Below are 16,992 nucleotides of genomic sequence, written 5' to 3' on the forward strand. Positions count from 1 at the left end.
AGGGGAGAGAGACTTTAGTTTCCATTCTTGGCACACAATTCATACCATAGGTTAGATTACTTATTCATTTCCCATAATTTACTAGACAGAACGCCAACATCAACAATGGGCTCCTTCATATGGTCTGACCACGCTCCGGTCTGGGGATCATTGACAAGGAGACAGGGGGGTGACCCGAACTCTACATGGCGACTCAATGATAACCTATTGGAGGATGGGGCATGCCTGCAGGACATACAGCAAGCTATTGGCGCATTCGTAGATGTCCACAGCACAGACACAACATCAGCCCCATTGAAATGGGAAGCCCTTAAATGTGTCCTCAGGGGCATTTTTATCTCCCATGGGGCCCGTCTTAAAAAATTGAGGACAGCTAAACTAGAGGGACACTTTCGCAATTAAATAACTTAGAGACGACCAACAAAAAGACACCCTCGGACAACATCGCTGCAGAAATATCGGCAATTCGAATTAACATACTACGTATACTAGACCAGGCCTCTTTATGCCAGAGGGACAAAATAAAAGGATGGCACTACGAATATGGGAACAAAAGCGGTAAGGGTCTAGCCAAGGCTCTCAATCTTAGATCACCCCAAACGTATGTTTTTGAAGTACATAAACCGGGGAAAGGGATCCACAGTAATACAGAGATCCTTGAGAGTTTTCATATCAGGAATTATACAATTTAAGAAAACACCCCGAGGACTCTGTAGGAAATCTAGAGATAGATAGGAACGCATATGTGGCAGCACATGCACCATGCACCTCGAGCAAGGACGCACACGCATTAGAAGAGGATTTTACCCTACAAGAGCTAAAGGAAGCTATAGCATCACTAAAAATAGGAAAGAGCCCAGGCCCGATGGCTTCCTGCCTCGCTTTTATAAGATCTGCATGGATCACCTGGCCCCTCTGATGCTGGAGGCATTTAACATGGTTTCTAAGACTTGCCCCTTCCTGGCACAGGCATTACAAGCGATCATCATGGTCCTTCCTAAACCCGGCAAAGACACAGCGTGTTGTGGAAATTACAGGCCAATCTCATTAATAAATATAGACACCAAACTATTTGCTAAATTAATAGCGAGTCGGATGCAAACCTATATCCCAACCCTCATTCATGGAGATCAGGTTGGCTTTGTGCCGGAGAGGGAAGCAGGAGACAACACTATAAGATCCATAGCCCTGGTTTCGAGAGCCACAAAATCAAAGGATCCCCTGTGCTTGCTGTCAGTCGACGCTGAAAAAGCATTCGACAGAGTAGAGTGGAACTTCTTGGAAGCAGTGTTAAAGCAGATTGGATTAGGCCCTAGATTTATGGGGTGGATCATGGCATTATACAACAAGCCATCGGCAAGAATTCGAGTAAATGGCAGACTTTCACAGCAGGTACAGATAGGGAATGGAACGAGGCAGGGTTGCCTGCTGTCCCCTTTTCTATATATCTTGGTGATGGAGACACTGGCAAATGCCCTCAGGGCCAACCCCAGCATCAGGGGGGTCCAGACAGCTAAAAATGAACAGAAAGTTGCATTATATGCTGATGATCTCTTACTATATCTTACAAATCCAAGAGTGGCCCTCCCTACCGTATTAGAGGAGTTCCGGAAATTTGGTAGACTTTCTAATTTTAAAGTCAACCTAAATAAGTCAGAAATTCTAAATGTTAATATACCTGAGGTGGAGGAGAGAGCCCTAAGGGCATCCTTTCCGTTTAAGTGGAGGAAGGCAGGAATTAAATATTTAGGTATACACATCACTCCGAAGACAGAGTTTTCCAAGAACTCTTCCAAAAGAAATAACCAACCACTTTTGACAAAACTAGGAAAAGACTTGGATAGGTGGCGAGCGGTGCCCCTCTCCTGGTTTGGCAGGATCAGCTCCGTAAAAAATGAATGTCCTCCCTAGACTGTTGTATGTCATGCAGACCTTACCGATATTTCTCCCTGGGACCTTCCTAAACAAAGTGAAGAAAATGGTGATGAGATTCATTTGGGGCACGGGGAGGCCCAGACGAAATTGGAGAGCCCTCACTGGTCATGAAGGGAAAGGTAGCATGGGGATCCCGAACATTGCTTTATATTATAGAGCAACGCTGACCAGACACATGCACCTTGAGTCTCTTCTAAAGGTGTATTAGGCCACTTAATTGAATTATTAGTTAGTGCTGAATAGTGGAAATGGTTCGGAAAACTTAAGTTAAGCTATAAAAAAGAACAGAACACAAGAACCAAGTATAAAGAAGTTTTATTTAAGCTGATTGTAGGCCTTGTTGTTATGTGCTCTATGTAACGTACAAAACAAATAAATACATTTTGAACCATAAATGTGGCAGATTTACCTTCTTTGTTGGCATGAAGCTGGAACGGGAAACCCCAGCGGTAATTAATTTCCCTCTCTCTGAGGAGGGCCAATAATGGCTTCAGGGCTTTGCATAGCTAAAGAGTGCGGCGAGAGAGGTCAGATAAGATCATCAGCGGTGTTCCCCGAAATGATAATGCTCTCACTCCTCTAGCACGCTGTAGGATCTGTTCCTTGATTGAGTAAAAATTGATTCTAAATATCACATCTCTAGGCTTCTGGAATTGGTGGGTTTCGGGCCCAAGGGATGGTGAATTCTATCTATCTCAATAGCTGTATCGGGTGGTTTCTGGAGCAGATCATTGAAGAACTCCCATGCCCAAACTTCCAGTTGGGAGGGAATAATGTCCTCAGTGAGACCCCTGATCCTCACATTGTTTCTGCGATGACAATTCTCCAGATCGTCTAACATAGAATACAGTTCCAAGATCTGTTGCGACTGTTGATGCAGTTCCTGTGAGTGTGAGTCTATGATATTAAAGATTTAGTCGTGTGTCTCCTCTGTCTCCTCTTTCTGCCCTATATTGCGGATATCTTGCTGCAGGGCCATGATGTCCTTTTTGTATGATGCTTCCATTTTTAGGAAAAGCTCATTGATTTTGTTCTTGGTGGGCAAAGCACGTAAGTGCTCCCTCCAGTCCCAGTTGTCTTGGGATACGTTGGGCTCTGGACGCTGGGCAAGCCGACATGCAGTTTTGCACCTCTCCCGCCTATATTCTGGTGCTGGTAGGCTGGGTGCTATGTATGTCAGCGCCCCCTGCAGGCCCCTTCCAGGGGAGATCTGTGGCTCTTCTGCTAGTTCTGGTGACCCTGGGGGCAGACTCTTTTCTTTTTCCCCCTTATATTACTTGCTGGAGAAGGGTAGCGGGGAGCGTCAGGGGGCGCTGCTGCCTTTAAATTTATGTCTCGATTAGGGCTGGTAGGGCCTGGGTGTTGTGGGGAATTCCCCTTTAAGCTGTCCTCCTGGAGGATGATAGTGGGCTTTATTTTCAACCCCTCCTGACTCCCCTCAGCACTGGCAAGTGTTGGGGATTTTGGGGAGGCACCCCCCCACCCCCCCCCCCACCCCGCTCTGGCTTGCTAAATGGGCTGCACTCCGGGGTCCCACCGGGCCACATACTGTGGCACGCTGTGTACCTTCTGTGAGGGTTCCCCAGAGCTTCCCTCCTGCTCCACTGTCAGGGCGTGGTCGTCCAGAGGATCCAAGGTCTCCCCACCGGACACCGCTCTCTCCATCTGCAGAACGCTGCCGCTTTCCCGAGTACCTCTCTGCTGGACGCCCGCATCTCCGATTCCAGAGCACTCTGCCGTCGGCCGATCACGTGGGCGCCCTCCTTCTCCTCCGTCAGCGCCATCTCGCCCAGCTCTCTGCACGCTCCATGTTCTGCTGGGGGAAAGAGGTAAGCAGAAAGGCTCCCTCCTTGCCCGATCAGGGTCTTCTTCAGCGTCTCTTGTGGCTTCCTCTTCACCATCTCTGCCACTATCGGGGTCCCTTAGACCAGGGGTCCCCAACCACCGGTCCGCGGACCCAGGGCCGGGCCATTAGGTGTCTAGCACCGGTCCATGGCACCACCGGGAACTTTAGTTCTAAACACAAGGCTCGCGGGCCGAATCCAGCCTGCTGCCTTGTGTTATGTGGCCCGCGGCGTGCGGACGCCGCTCACCACTGAAGCTATTACCAGCGGAGGCGCCGCAGCTCCCTGCTGGTAATCGCGTTGATCCCAGCGCACACTGACGTCAGTGTGCAGCCAGGATCCTCCTCCCCGAGTCCCCTGCTCATTAGTTCCGCAGAAGAGGACTCGGGGAGGAAGCGTGCCAGGCTACACACTGACGTCAGGGCAAGCAGAGAGAGAGCGACGCTGACAGCAGGGAGGAGGTAAGTATATGGGTTGGGGGGGGTGCTTATTACTAGGGGGGCTGTTTATTTCTGGGGGGACTGCTTACTACTGGGGGGGCTGCTTACAACTGGGGGGGCTGCTTACAACTGGGGGGCTGCTTATTACTAGGGGGGCTGCTTATTACTAGGGGGGGCTACTTATTGCTAGGGGGGCTGCTTACTACGGGGGGGCTGCTTACTATGGGGGGAGGGGCTGCTTACTATGGGGGGGCTGCTTATTACTGGGGGGCTGCCTATTACTGGGGGGCTGCCTATTACTGGGGGGGGCTGCCTATTACTGGTGGGGGGCCTGCTTGCTACTGGGGAGGCTGCTTATTACTGGGGGTGGGGGCTACTTATTACAGGGGGAGCGGCTGCTAATTACTGGGGGGGGCTGCTAATAACTGCGGGGGGCTGGTTATTACTGGGGGGCAGGCTGCTTATTACTGGAGAGGGCTGTCTATTACTGGGGGGGAGATAAATTATATGCTGCCCTATGTGTGTGCTGGGGGGGGAGATAAATTATATGCTGCCCTATGTGTGTGCTGGGGGGGAGATAAATTATATGCTGCCCTATGTGTGTGCTGGGGGGGGGGGAAGATAAATCATATGCTGCCCTATGCGTGTGCTGGGGGGGAGAGATAAATTATATGCTGCCCTATGTGTGTTCTGGGGGGGGGGGAGATAAATCATATGCCGCCCTAGGTGTGTGCTGGGGGAGATAAATCATATGCTGCCCTATGTGTGTGCTGGGGGGGAGATAAATTATATGCTGCCCTATGTGTGTGCTGGGGGGAGATAAATTATATGCTGCCCTATGTGTGTTCTGGGGGGGAGTTAAATCATATGCTGCCCTATGTGTGTGCTGGGGGGGTGGAGAGAAATTATATGCTGCCCTATGTGTGTGCTGGGGGGGAGATAAATCATATGCTGCCCTATGTGTGTGCTGGAGGGGGGGGAGAGAGAAATTATATGCTGCCCTATGTGTGTGCTGGGGGGGGGAGATAAATTATATGCTGCCCTATGTGTGTGCTGGGGGGGAGATAAATTATATGCTGCCGTATGTGTGTGCTGGGGGGGAGATAAATCATATGCTGCCCTATGTGTGTGCAGGAGGGGGGGGGGAGAGAAATTATATGCTGCCCTATGTGTGTGCTGGGGGGGGGGAGATAAGTTATATGCTGCCCTATGTGTGTGCTGGGGGGGAGATAAATTATATGCTGCCGTATGTGTGTGCTGGGGGGGAGATAAATTATATGCTGCCCTATGTGTGTGCTGGGAGGAGGGGAGATAAATTATATGCTGCCCTATGTGTGTGCTGGGGGGGGGGAGATAAATCATATGCTGCCCTATGTGTGTGCTGGGGGGAGCGGAGATAAATTATATGCTGCCCTATGTGTGCTGCCAGGCGGGGGATATATTATACTGCCCTATGTGTGTACTGCCAGGACATTCTAAATGTCATAATTAAATAAGTATGCACTAAACTCAAACCCCCTTCATAACCCCACCCCATATAACCAAAGCCTCGCCCATGTCCCGCCCAACCCTGCCGGGCCTTGCAAAAATGTTCTTGCTTGAAGCCGGTCCCTGGTGCCAAAAAGGTTGGGGACCACTGCCTTAGACGTCCAGGGGCTGTGAAGCAGACACACTTCCTAGCCTCTCTTTCGCAAGCCAAGCCCCACCTGCTAGCATTTATTTCATACACAGCAAACAAAGCCATAGCAGCAACAAAGTTCATTTGTCTGTACTTCACCAGAGTAAGTGTCTAGGGGCCTCCTCTCTGTCAGACTTGGGGCCTTTACTGGTCCACATCAGACCTCTGGCTTGCAGTAACTAACACTTTTATGTTGTTTCTCGGCAAACCCACAGGTGTTTTCTCTTGTCTGCAGCCTGAATACCTGTCTACCACCCTCTGCAGGCCATTCTGTGTACTACACTCCTACAGTTACAAGAAATCATAGAATGGTAGAGTTGGAAGGGACCTCCAGGGTCATCGGGTCCAACCCCCTGCTCAGTGCAGGATTTACTAAATCATCCCAGATAGATATTTGTCCAGACTTTCTTTGAACACTTTCATTGAAGGAGAACTCCTCTTCTCTCATGGTAACCTGTTCCACTCATTGATCACCCTCACTGTCTAATATCTAATCTGTGTCTCCTCCCTTTCAGTTTCATCCTATTGCTTCTAGTCTTTCCTTGTACAGATGAGAATAGAGATCCCTCTGCACTGTGACAGCCCTTCAGATATTTGTAGACAACTATTAAGTCTCCTCTCAGCCTTTTTTGCAAGCTAAATATTCCCAGATCCTTTAACCGTTTCTCATAGGACATGATTTGCAGACCGCTCACCATCTTGGTAACTCTTCTCTGCACTTGCTCAAATTTGTCTATGTATTTTTTAAAGTGGGCTTCCCAGAACTGGACTCAGTATTCCACATAAGGTCGGACTAAGGAAAAGTAGAGGGGGATGATTACCTCACGTGATCTAGACCCTATGCTTCTCTTAATACATCCCAGAACTGTGTTTGTTTTTGTGGCTGCTGCATCACATTGTTGACTCATGTTCAGTCTATGATCTATTAGTATACCCAAGTCTTATTCACATCTGCTGCTGCTTAGCCCAATTCCTACCATTCTGTATGTGCTTTCTTCATTTTTCTTGCCCAGATATAGGACTTTGCATTTCCCTTGTTAAATACCATTCTATTAGTCGCCGCCCACTGTTCAAGCTTTTCTAGATCTTTTTAAATACTTCCTCTCTTCCCTGGTATTAGCTATCCTTCCTAGCTTTGTGTCATCTGCAAATCTGATCAGTTTCCCCTCAATTCCCTCCACCAGATCATTTATAAAAATGTTGAACATGGATCACAGGACAGAGCCTTGTGACATATTCTTCCACTTGGATGTGCAGCCATTTATGACCACTCTTTTATTATGATCACTCAGCCAGTTGTAAATCCACCTAACAGTTGACTTGTCAATCCCATGTTTGGTTATTTTTTCAGTAAGTATAATATGAGATACTTTGTCAAATGCTTTACTAAATTCATGATATTCTATTTCCACCGCATTTCCTTGATAGACCCAGTCAGTCATACTGTCATAGAAGGAAATTAGATTTGTCTGGCATGATTTGTTTGTTACAAACCCATGCTGGCTTTGGTTAATTACTCCATTTTCATCCAAGTACTTGCATACATGCTGTTTAATAATTTGTTCAAAGATCTTTCCCGGTATAGAAGTCAGGCTCACAGGCCTGTAGTTTCCTGGATCCACCTTCTTCACTTTTTTGAAGATAGGGACAACATTTGCCCTTTTCTAATCTTCTGGGACTTCTCCTGTTCTCCAGGAATTTTCAAAGATTATGTGACTAAGCCCTCAATCAGTGCATTTTATTTTTAATGCATGCAAATGAGCATGCCCTTCAAAAAGCACACTAAAATACCCCAACATGGGCACAAAAAAGCATCTATAATTCTGTAAAAAAACTACAGTGCTACACTCATGCAGATACGCTTATATGATGTTGGCATAAATGACATCTTCACTACATCCTGTGATCAGTAGGATTACATTTGTATCCAATTTATATAGTCTTGTAACATTTTATTACTTTTGCACAATAAAAACTATTTAAAATGGTGTCACTGCATTCAAAGAGCCGTAACATTTGTGTTTTTGGCACAAATATAAAAGCAAATAATTGCAAAAAAAGAGAAATATAAAATTTCCCTCAGCGGTAATCACCAGTAAATGTAATTGTATTCTTAATATCTTATGGAGTATAGATATAGTGTAACACTATACATGTAGTACCGTAGTATCTTATTCTGAGCATGTGGTGCGCCCGGTATGGTCCGGCACATCCTAATGCCAAACATTTATATTCCTGGAAAAAATTTTATATTAATAAAAAAAAAAAAAGGTCCGGCCTCCTCCACCCCTTAATAGCCGGCCATCTCTCACCTTATTTCCCCGTCGCCGGTGACAAAACTAAACAATGTCACAGAAGAGGGAGAAATATGAAATTGCACTCACCGGTAGTCAGCGGTAAATGTAATTGTAGCATTAATATCTTATGAAGTATATGTATACGGTGACACTATACATAGATTATCATAATATCATCCTATATTGGGCATGTGGTGCGTCTGACATGGTCAGGCACATCCTAATACCATACATAAAAAGAAAAAAAAAAAAGGTCCGGCCTCCTCCACCCCTTAATAGCCGGCCATCTCTCACCTTATTTCCCCGTCATCGATGACAATACTAATAGATGTCATAGAGGAGGGGGAAATATAAAATTACACTCACCAGTAGTCACTGGTAAATGTAATTGTATTTTTAGTCATTTATGGAGTATATATAAAGTGTAACACTATATATATAGTACCATAATATCAACGCACTCTGCGCATGCGGTGCGCCTGACATGGTCAGGCACATCCTCATGCCATACATATCAAAAGAAAAACAAAGGTATACCACGCACCTGTATGCCAGATGTAGACATGGCAGTAATCATCCAGCTTGGTCTGATGGAATTGCTGGGCTGCTCCTGATGACATCATCGGTGTTCTTCTGCTTCTCTTGATGGTCTTCTTGGGGCTTATGAGATCTGGCTCTGATGATCTTAAAGAGCCGGTGTGCTGTCCAGGGTTTTCCAGTTAGTGCTGACAAATGAAAACCCTGTGAATAAGGCCTGGTGGTCTGCCGATATGGCCGAGTGGTGGGCTTCTGCTGCCTCCATCCTCTCGAGATTAAATGGTCTGGAGCCGCGCCGGATGTTGTTAGACTATAAGAAGAGGAAGCAGCGGGATTAGCTGGTATTATAACTTCTCATGACAGCACTGGATTACAGTTCAAAAAAACAAACTAATTCCTATATAAAAATTCATCACCCTAAAGGCAAAGTCAGACGAGCGTTTTTTTGCTCGCGCCTATGTGCGACAAAGAAAAGCATGTCTGATAGAACCATTGGTTCCCTATAGTGTGTTCACATGTCCGTCTTTTATAGGTGCAAAATACTCACACCTACAAAAGATAGGACATCCGTGCCCTGGGATGGTCCGTGCTGCGTGCCGCTGTTCAGCTCTAGTGCATCTGCTCACTGACTGCCAGCACTGCTCTGAAGCACTTTCGTCTGGCAGGGGATTTTAAAAATTCCCGCCTCCTGAAAGAGCTGTGTCTGATTGGCTGAGCACTCAGCCAATCAAAGGCAGCTCGCAGTCATTCATTGAATGAGGCAGCGTCATTGAAAGCAATGGGCATGGAGCCACAGTCAGGCGCATTTTGCACATCTATGCAGTGCTGTTTTTTGCGCACATAGGTGCGTAAAAAAAAAATGATCATCTGACTGAGTCCTAAGGCCAAATGCAGACAGCTGAGTCAGATTCCGACTGTTACATCTTGCAGCGGAATCAGACCCTGTGCCCCAGCAATGAACCCCACCTTACCTGTCCGGCATCGTCTCTCTGCCCTGCAGATGTGCTGGCTGGTGCGCCGCACATGTGCAGTGCAGAGCCGTCGGGCAGGCAAATGATAATGCTTGCACTAGAATAGCACATGCTGCAATTTCTTAACCCTGCAGCAGGAAATCGTTGGTGATTTTCGCTCGCACACATGGAAAAGTGTTTTGCTTAGCATGTCCTATGGGCAGTGTTTGCTCCGGATCCTGCAGTGCAAATACGCCCGTGGGCATTGGGCCTAAGACTACTCGCACACGGACAAATTTAAACTTGTGTCTCAGATTCTTGGACGGAACTCACATCAGCCGGCACACAAACACATCATCCATGCGCTGTCTAATGTGCGGGACATCACACATTATCATGTGCTGCAGATTTTTTTTTCCATGAACTATTCATTCGAGTAGAAAAAAGATCCCTGTAAATATACCCGGTCCAATCAATCTGTTTAATTTGTGTACAATTTTCTAACCAAAAAAATCAGTTCGTAGGTCAGATGGAAAAATCTCACGTATGAAAGTGGCCTAAATCAGGTTACTGTAAGTTATCACTGATAGTCACAGAAATTCAAGTGTTCTTCCTAAACAATATTACAACCTAAACATTCAAGACATATACAATATATAGACCAAGGAAGCTCATAAAGGTCATATTAGGGCTACAGCCCACGTCTAGCACCATAGTGCTTTATAAGACGCACTTTTTCCGCCTCCAAAGCGGGGGGGGGGGAGTTCCTGCGTCTTATAAAGCGAATGTGGCGGAAATTCATTCCAATCGCCATTTTTAGCGCGATCGCGGATTTAACGCGTGGACGTGATTTATTTGGCGCGATTGCGCGTTAAATTCACGATCGCGTGTACAAATGTGCGATCAGTTAGAAGATTTCTCTCCTGTCAAAAAAAAAAAATCAGTACTCACCTCCCCCGGCGTTCTGCGGCGCTGCTGCAGGCTGTCGCTCCCTTCTGGTCCCCGGCAGAGCATTGCTTTCTGGACGGAGGGCTTGAAATCCCCTCCTCCAGAAAGCTAATACTGTGATTCACTAACACACGCCGTCAGCCAATCACAGCCATTCAATGACATCATTGAATGGCTGTGATTGGCTAACACAAGTGCGCCTTCAGGCAATCACAGTATTAGCTTTCTGGAGGTGGGGATTTCAAGCCCTGTGTCCAGAAAGCAATGCTCTGCCGGGGACCAGGAGGGAGCGACAGCCTGCAGCAGAGCCGCAGAACGCCGGGGGAGGTGATTACTGATTTTTTTTCCCCTATTTTCCCGCTCTAAAACGGGGGTGCGTCTTATAAGGCGAAAAATACGGTATATACACTAAGGAAGCTCATAAAGGTGATATTAGGGCTACAGCCCACGTCTAGCACCATAGTGAGGCATAGACATATACAGCATTTAATAATAATAATAATAATCTTTATTTGTATAGCGCCAACTTATTCCGCAGCGCTTTTAGACCAAGGAAGCTCATAAAGGTGATATTAGGGCTACAGCCCACGTCTAGCACTATAGAGAGGCATAGACATATACAGTATATACACCAAGGAAGCTCATAAACGTGTTATTAGGGCTACAGCCCACGTCTAGCACCATAGTGAGGCTTAGACATCTCCCATTACTACTACTATGACGTTATAACATACCAAGCTGAACCAATACAATTTCTGCTTATACTTACTGGTACAGGGATGTGTGGTGGGCGCATCTGCAGGGCTTCTACCAAATCCCAATTGATATGCTGGAAAAACCTCTGGGCTCTGATGTCACCGTGGACCCCTAAGCGCGTCGTAGGATCTTCCCGGAGGAGCTAAAAAGGAAAAAAAATGTAATCTAGTGCTTTGAACTATTATTACTGTCCTGGTCTAGTATAACATGTATTACATAGGGAATATATTCACCTTCTTGATGATGTTCTTCGCCTCGATGTTGGAGGCATTAAATCGTCCTCGATGATACTTGGACCTGCTGGTAACCATGATATTTAGAATGATACCTAAGGCATACCAGTCGATGGCAGCATTGTACTCCTCCCCGCTCAGCATCTCAGGAGCCATAAAGTCCCGTGTTCCAGCATATCCGGAGGCTGTGCGGTCTCCATAGATGTCCTCGAGGGCCAACCCGAAGTCGGCGATCTTAAGATGGCCCGCTGAAGTCACCAGGATGTTATCCGGCTTGAGATCTCTGTGAAGTAGAGGAAACAATGGTTTATTCCCATTCATACTGCTAAGAGAGAATCTGTCCTATTAGTTGATTTACTGTATAAATATATGAAGATGTTACCTAATGTGCGCACAAACATCCAGAATTAATATACCTAAGTATGTTTTATATCAGATTCCAAACCATCTACTATAATATAATCTGGGATTACAGACCCGGCCTGAGTCCATCACACCTAAAAAAGACAAGAATATATTTACCGGTGGACGATGCCCTTCGCATGCAGGTGTTGGATACCGCATACAAGTTCTGCTGTGTAGAAACTGGCACGAAGGGGAGAGAAGAGAATTAGTATCTGGAGGCTGACAGAAAGCTCTGAAAAACACATAGTACAGAAGAGCAGAATATCCACCATGTGAGGTTATTACTATAGACTGCAGGGATCACACATCTCATTCTTCATGCTACATGTTCTCTAATCCTATCTTATTCCACATACTACAAACATGGGGATAAGGACTCCTGCACAGGGCAGCGCCATATGTGTTTGTGTTATAGATCAGTGGGCTCTCTGTGCGACACCCTATAGAGCCTCGAGAAGATATATCATCCACTGGAGCAATGCAATATAATGTTACTTGTGGTGGAGCTATTTTTGTTTCTTTTTGCAGATTAATGGCCGCCAAACAGTGCCGATATACAAGAACAGCCATTTCCCTGCTTTAGGTGCAGTCCTATGCAAGCACTGTGTGACTTAGAGTTATGTATAAGAGATGCTGCTATTACTATGTGAGATCCATGATCTACAGGTTCAGACCATATAGAGAGTAATAAGCCTAGAATTGGATAAAAGTCTTTTAACAAAGTGTTTCAGTACTAACATCCACTGGTGTAACTATAGGGAATGCGGTTGCACCCGGCCTAGGAGCCTTAGGGGCCTATAAGGCTTCTCTTATATACTCTATAGGGAGTCCAGTACTATGAATAAAGCATTATATTTGTGGGCCTTGTTACAGGTTTTACATTGGGGCCCAGGAGCTTTAAGTTAAACCTCTGCGTTAAGCAGTTAAGTGAAGTTGGGTGGCCCCAAGATAAACTTTTGCACCCGGGCCCATGAGCCTTTAGCTACGCCCCTGCTAACATCCTATAAATGGAGAGTATAGTTGCAGCTTCTGAGTATAACACTCTATTCTATGTACAGTCCCTTTATGAATGGAGTCCATCATTGGAGCTTGTATGTGGGCAGTAAGGCTAACAATCTAAAGGTTCCTTTACACAGGACTACTATAGGTTACATAAGCGCCCAACAGCAATTCCATGAAGAGCCGGCCAACTATCGCTCCTGTGCTTTACAAGCAGTGATAGTCGTTCTGTGAATGGAGGCTGAGTGGTTGAAGATCATGCTGACCCGCCGCCTCCACTCACAGTAAACAGGCAGTCATGCATTGTTGAACGATTGCCGGTTTACACGGCCGATAGTCGCTGGGTTTTTAGTTCTGCTAAGTGACTCTGACCACTGATCGATTTCTCGCTCAATACCCAGTACACGGGACGGCTATTGCCTGAATTAGCTGCTTCCAGCGATAATTGCCCCGTGTAAGGGTAACTTCACTCATGTACTGTCCTCTTCATGTATAACCTACAGGGAGATGTTTATTAGCTTACGACTACATTACCGTGCACAGGGGCTGTCGAGACACCCCTTCCGCTGTAGAAGTTCATCGAAGTCTCCGCAGTTGATGTACTCCATTCCGAGCAGCACCAGGTCCTGCCATACAGAAGAGCGATACAAGAATGTGAATGTCTAGGATCAAGTTACCAAATGATTGCAGCGTCTTCATTCTATACAGACAGGAACTATCAGAGGTTGATCCAGGGATTATTCTGACCGCCATTATGGAGTCAGGAAGGGATTTTTTCCCCAAAAGGGCTAATTGGCTTCTACCTCTTGGGGTTTTTTGCCTTCCTCTGGATCAACAAGGCTGACCTAGATGGACCTTGTCTTCATTCAGCCTCACATACTATGTTACTATGTTATACAGAGGCCATTCTCAGTTATTTCTCCATCATAGATGTAGACTATATGACGACAGGGGGGATGGGACAGTTACATGTATGATGGATCAGTAAGCTTAGTACTGGTGATAATAAGGCTGCAGCCCGGCCCCAGACACAGGAGAGGTGTAGCTTATACCTCATACAGCAGGCGTTCTCCATCTACTGAATATTCACTAATAATCTACATATAAGATTAATGTAGAAGAAATGATTTTTCACGTAGGTTTTCATGTTTGCATCATAGAGAAGACGCCATCTCAGTCGCAGTGGCATCCATAGACTATTTACAAACCGTTTGCCTACATTCACAGATTTTTTTACACAAAACCCTTTTCCCTTTAACCCCTGAAGGACCGGCCACTTTTCATGTTTTTATTCTCACTTCTTCATCCCTATTTTCAATACATACATTTTTTTCGCCATATGAGGGCTTCTTATGTTGCGAGACGAGTTGTGTTTTTAATGGTATCATTTAGTCTACTATATAATGTATGGGAACAGTTTTACATTTGTAAGTGTGGTGAAATGATAAAACACACTGATGCCATTATCCTGCAGATCTTACTTTGACACAACGTTATTCTGTGGGTCGGTACGATAATGGCGATTAGCACGCTTATATAGTTTTACTACTTTTAACCTGCAATATTAAATTTTCTAAATTCTTGGCACCAGAGGGATATTAATTTAATTTGTTTTATGACAACCAAACTGTACTGATCTTTCATTGGCTGCAGTTGTCATGTGATTTCCTGTGACATCATCTGTCACAACAATCACCAGGAATGCAGCGGGCTCCAGGGCTTCATCCCGGAGGCTGCAGAGGGGTAAGCATATCTCAATTTATTATTTTAATACAGGGGGTCTTATTGAAGGGGAGTTGTCCAGTAACTGCGCAACCCCTTTAATTTCAAGTGACACAAGCTGCCATTTAGCATGCTATGTGAGAGACAGTTACAAACTAATTACAATGAGAGCAGCCTGTATTGTGGAGAGGGGGGTCTGCAGACCCCCAGCCTATGGGGATTAGTTGGAACAGCAACAATTCAATACCATGTTGCCCCAAAAATAAGACCTTGTCTTATATTAATTTTTGCCCCAAAAAAAGGCACAGGGTCATCTTTTTGGGGGATGTAATACTAAGCTAGTAGCCGTGGTCCAGGTTCCTCCTGATGGTTTGCGAAGTTCCGTAGCTCCGTCGGGCTTCCTGCACTCCTTGGCCGCCGACAGATCATCACTTCCTGGCTGCAGCGTTCCTAAATCCCACCTTCAGGAAGTGATGGTTTTGATTAGCCAGCGAGCACTGCTGTCAGCCAATCACTGCAGTGCTCTCTGAACCAACGTGACAGATGATGAGTTCTGACGCTGTGGAATTTCAGCTACGGAATGTGCACCGACATTCCCCAACAATGTGCAGTACAATGTAAATGAGAGGGCTTTTAACAAACCCCATTCACTAACAATGGAAACAACCTGCAGTGGAGGATAGTCATGCAGCATGCGTCATCTGTCACAGAAAACTGATGGGTCTTCATTGTGGATCTCATTCAAGGCAATGAGTGACGTCCGCAGTGAAAATCAGCAGATTGGCCCCCGATGTTTGCACATACCCCTGTGGTTTGCTTCTATGTTTGTATTTGTTTTTAAGTGGTTCAATTTGTGTCTCTAGAACTTTGATTAGAGTTCTTGCATGTGTAGCACCCAGTTTTTGGTATTTTCGGTTGTGCTTGTTACTGTTGTTCACCTCGACATCCATAGACTCACGGCTCCTATATCCCTGTACAGATATACTAGGACATTAATAAGCATAGCATTGTACACCTACAAACTGAATAGCGGGCATTCATTATAATAAAGGTATTGTATATCTAACGGACCCTCAGTGTAAAGTGGGGCCCATTGTGACTATTGCTATGTCAGCCCAAGATCTCGGTGTATGGAAATGTCTTACTGTGGCACGGCTCGCAGATACTTTGTATCACTACAGCATCAGGTACATATACTGGTATTTGTTCATTTGGAAGTAGTCATAAATGTACCTTTGTCTGGAAAGCAAATTGTCCATGTAGAAGAAAGGGGCTGCCAGATGCTAGTTGTAGCACCCGCCGCTCCACCATCACGCGGTCCTCTCCTTCGGTAAGCAGGCTTCTCTTGGCGATGACTTTCACAGCAAACTTCTGCCGAGTAGAGTTGTCTTCTGCCAGCACCACCTAGAAAAATAGTCATTTATGAAGACTCTTTAAAGAGGACAAATAGAGCAAAAATCCGAAACTGATCTGAAGGTTGGATTCACAGTGCAGGTTTGCAGTGCGGATTCTTCAGCGCAGCTCCATAGCAATCTACAGTACAATGCATCTGGATGGAGATCTGTGTAACAGTAGGGAATTACATGTTATGTAGTAATATTAATGCTGTGTGCAGAGCAAGAAACATGTGAGGAGAAGACGCATTGTAGTTCCATCTTACTAGCAGGGTCTCAGACAATGATCATGCAGCTTTGTCATCATCAGCCTCTTGTAGGATTCTACTATATTAGAAGTATCGCACGCGCTCTGGACTTTACATTGTGGACCGTTGGAGAAGCCAAAGTATAGAACCTCTTGTATCAGAACAATAAAGCAGAAGAGCCTGAACACATCACTTCAGTGTTTTTCGAACCTGTTTCACACTCCAGGTACTGTATATGCCGTGTGCAGGCACATCCTAATGCCATACATACATGTGATAGTCAGTCCGTCCAATAGTGCAATCCATATTTTAGCCCCATATGCGGTGGTGAGAGGATTCATCTATATGCTCTCCTCACTCAGTAAGTAACGGCCGTTTTCTGTGATTGTTTTTAGTTTTTTTTATATTTCCCCTTCTGTGAAGCATTTATATTAGTGTAGGGACCCACTACAACGCAAGGAACCGTGAAGTGGTTAATGGGCTCATGCATCTTGGCCAACATCCAACTAATGCCTTGCATTTATTATCTATCATTCACATGCAGCGTGGCATTAAGACTCCAGGGGGAGCCCAGGGTGGCAGTGCCAATGTGGTTCACTGATAGAA

The 16,992-nt window shown here is 45.7% G+C and overlaps 1 protein-coding gene across 1 annotated transcript; it reads right to left on the reverse strand.

The window, feature by feature from the left end:
- Positions 1-8,741: 8,741 nt before the first annotated feature.
- On the reverse strand, positions 8,742-15,694 carry LOC136628960 (protein kinase C delta type-like). The gene is made up of 4 exons (XM_066605033.1): positions 15,549-15,694; positions 11,619-11,901; positions 11,399-11,527; positions 8,742-9,041 (listed from the first exon to the last, which is right to left on the reverse strand). The coding sequence occupies exons 1-4, from the start codon at positions 15,692-15,694 to the stop codon at positions 8,880-8,882; spliced, it is 720 nt and encodes a 239-aa protein (XP_066461130.1). The 3' UTR covers positions 8,742-8,879.
- Positions 15,695-16,992: the final 1,298 nt, after the last annotated feature.

The sequence above is a fragment of the Eleutherodactylus coqui genome, chromosome 5, assembly GCF_035609145.1.
Source record: "Eleutherodactylus coqui strain aEleCoq1 chromosome 5, aEleCoq1.hap1, whole genome shotgun sequence".
NCBI lineage: Eukaryota > Metazoa > Chordata > Amphibia > Anura > Eleutherodactylidae > Eleutherodactylus > Eleutherodactylus coqui.

Bases quoted from the DNA above. Each gene is read 5' to 3' on its own strand.
- LOC136628960 (XM_066605033.1), bottom strand. From the start codon at position 15,694: ATGGATGTCGAGGTGAACAACAGTAACAAGCACAACCGAAAATACCAA. The intron at 11,902-15,548 runs GTATGTGCAAAC...TCTACTTCACAG, and splicing joins CATAGAAGCAAACCACAGGG to AGATCTCAAGCCGGATAACA. The intron at 11,528-11,618 runs GTGAATATATTC...TTTCCTTTTTAG, and splicing joins CGAAGAACATCATCAAGAAG to CTCCTCCGGGAAGATCCTAC.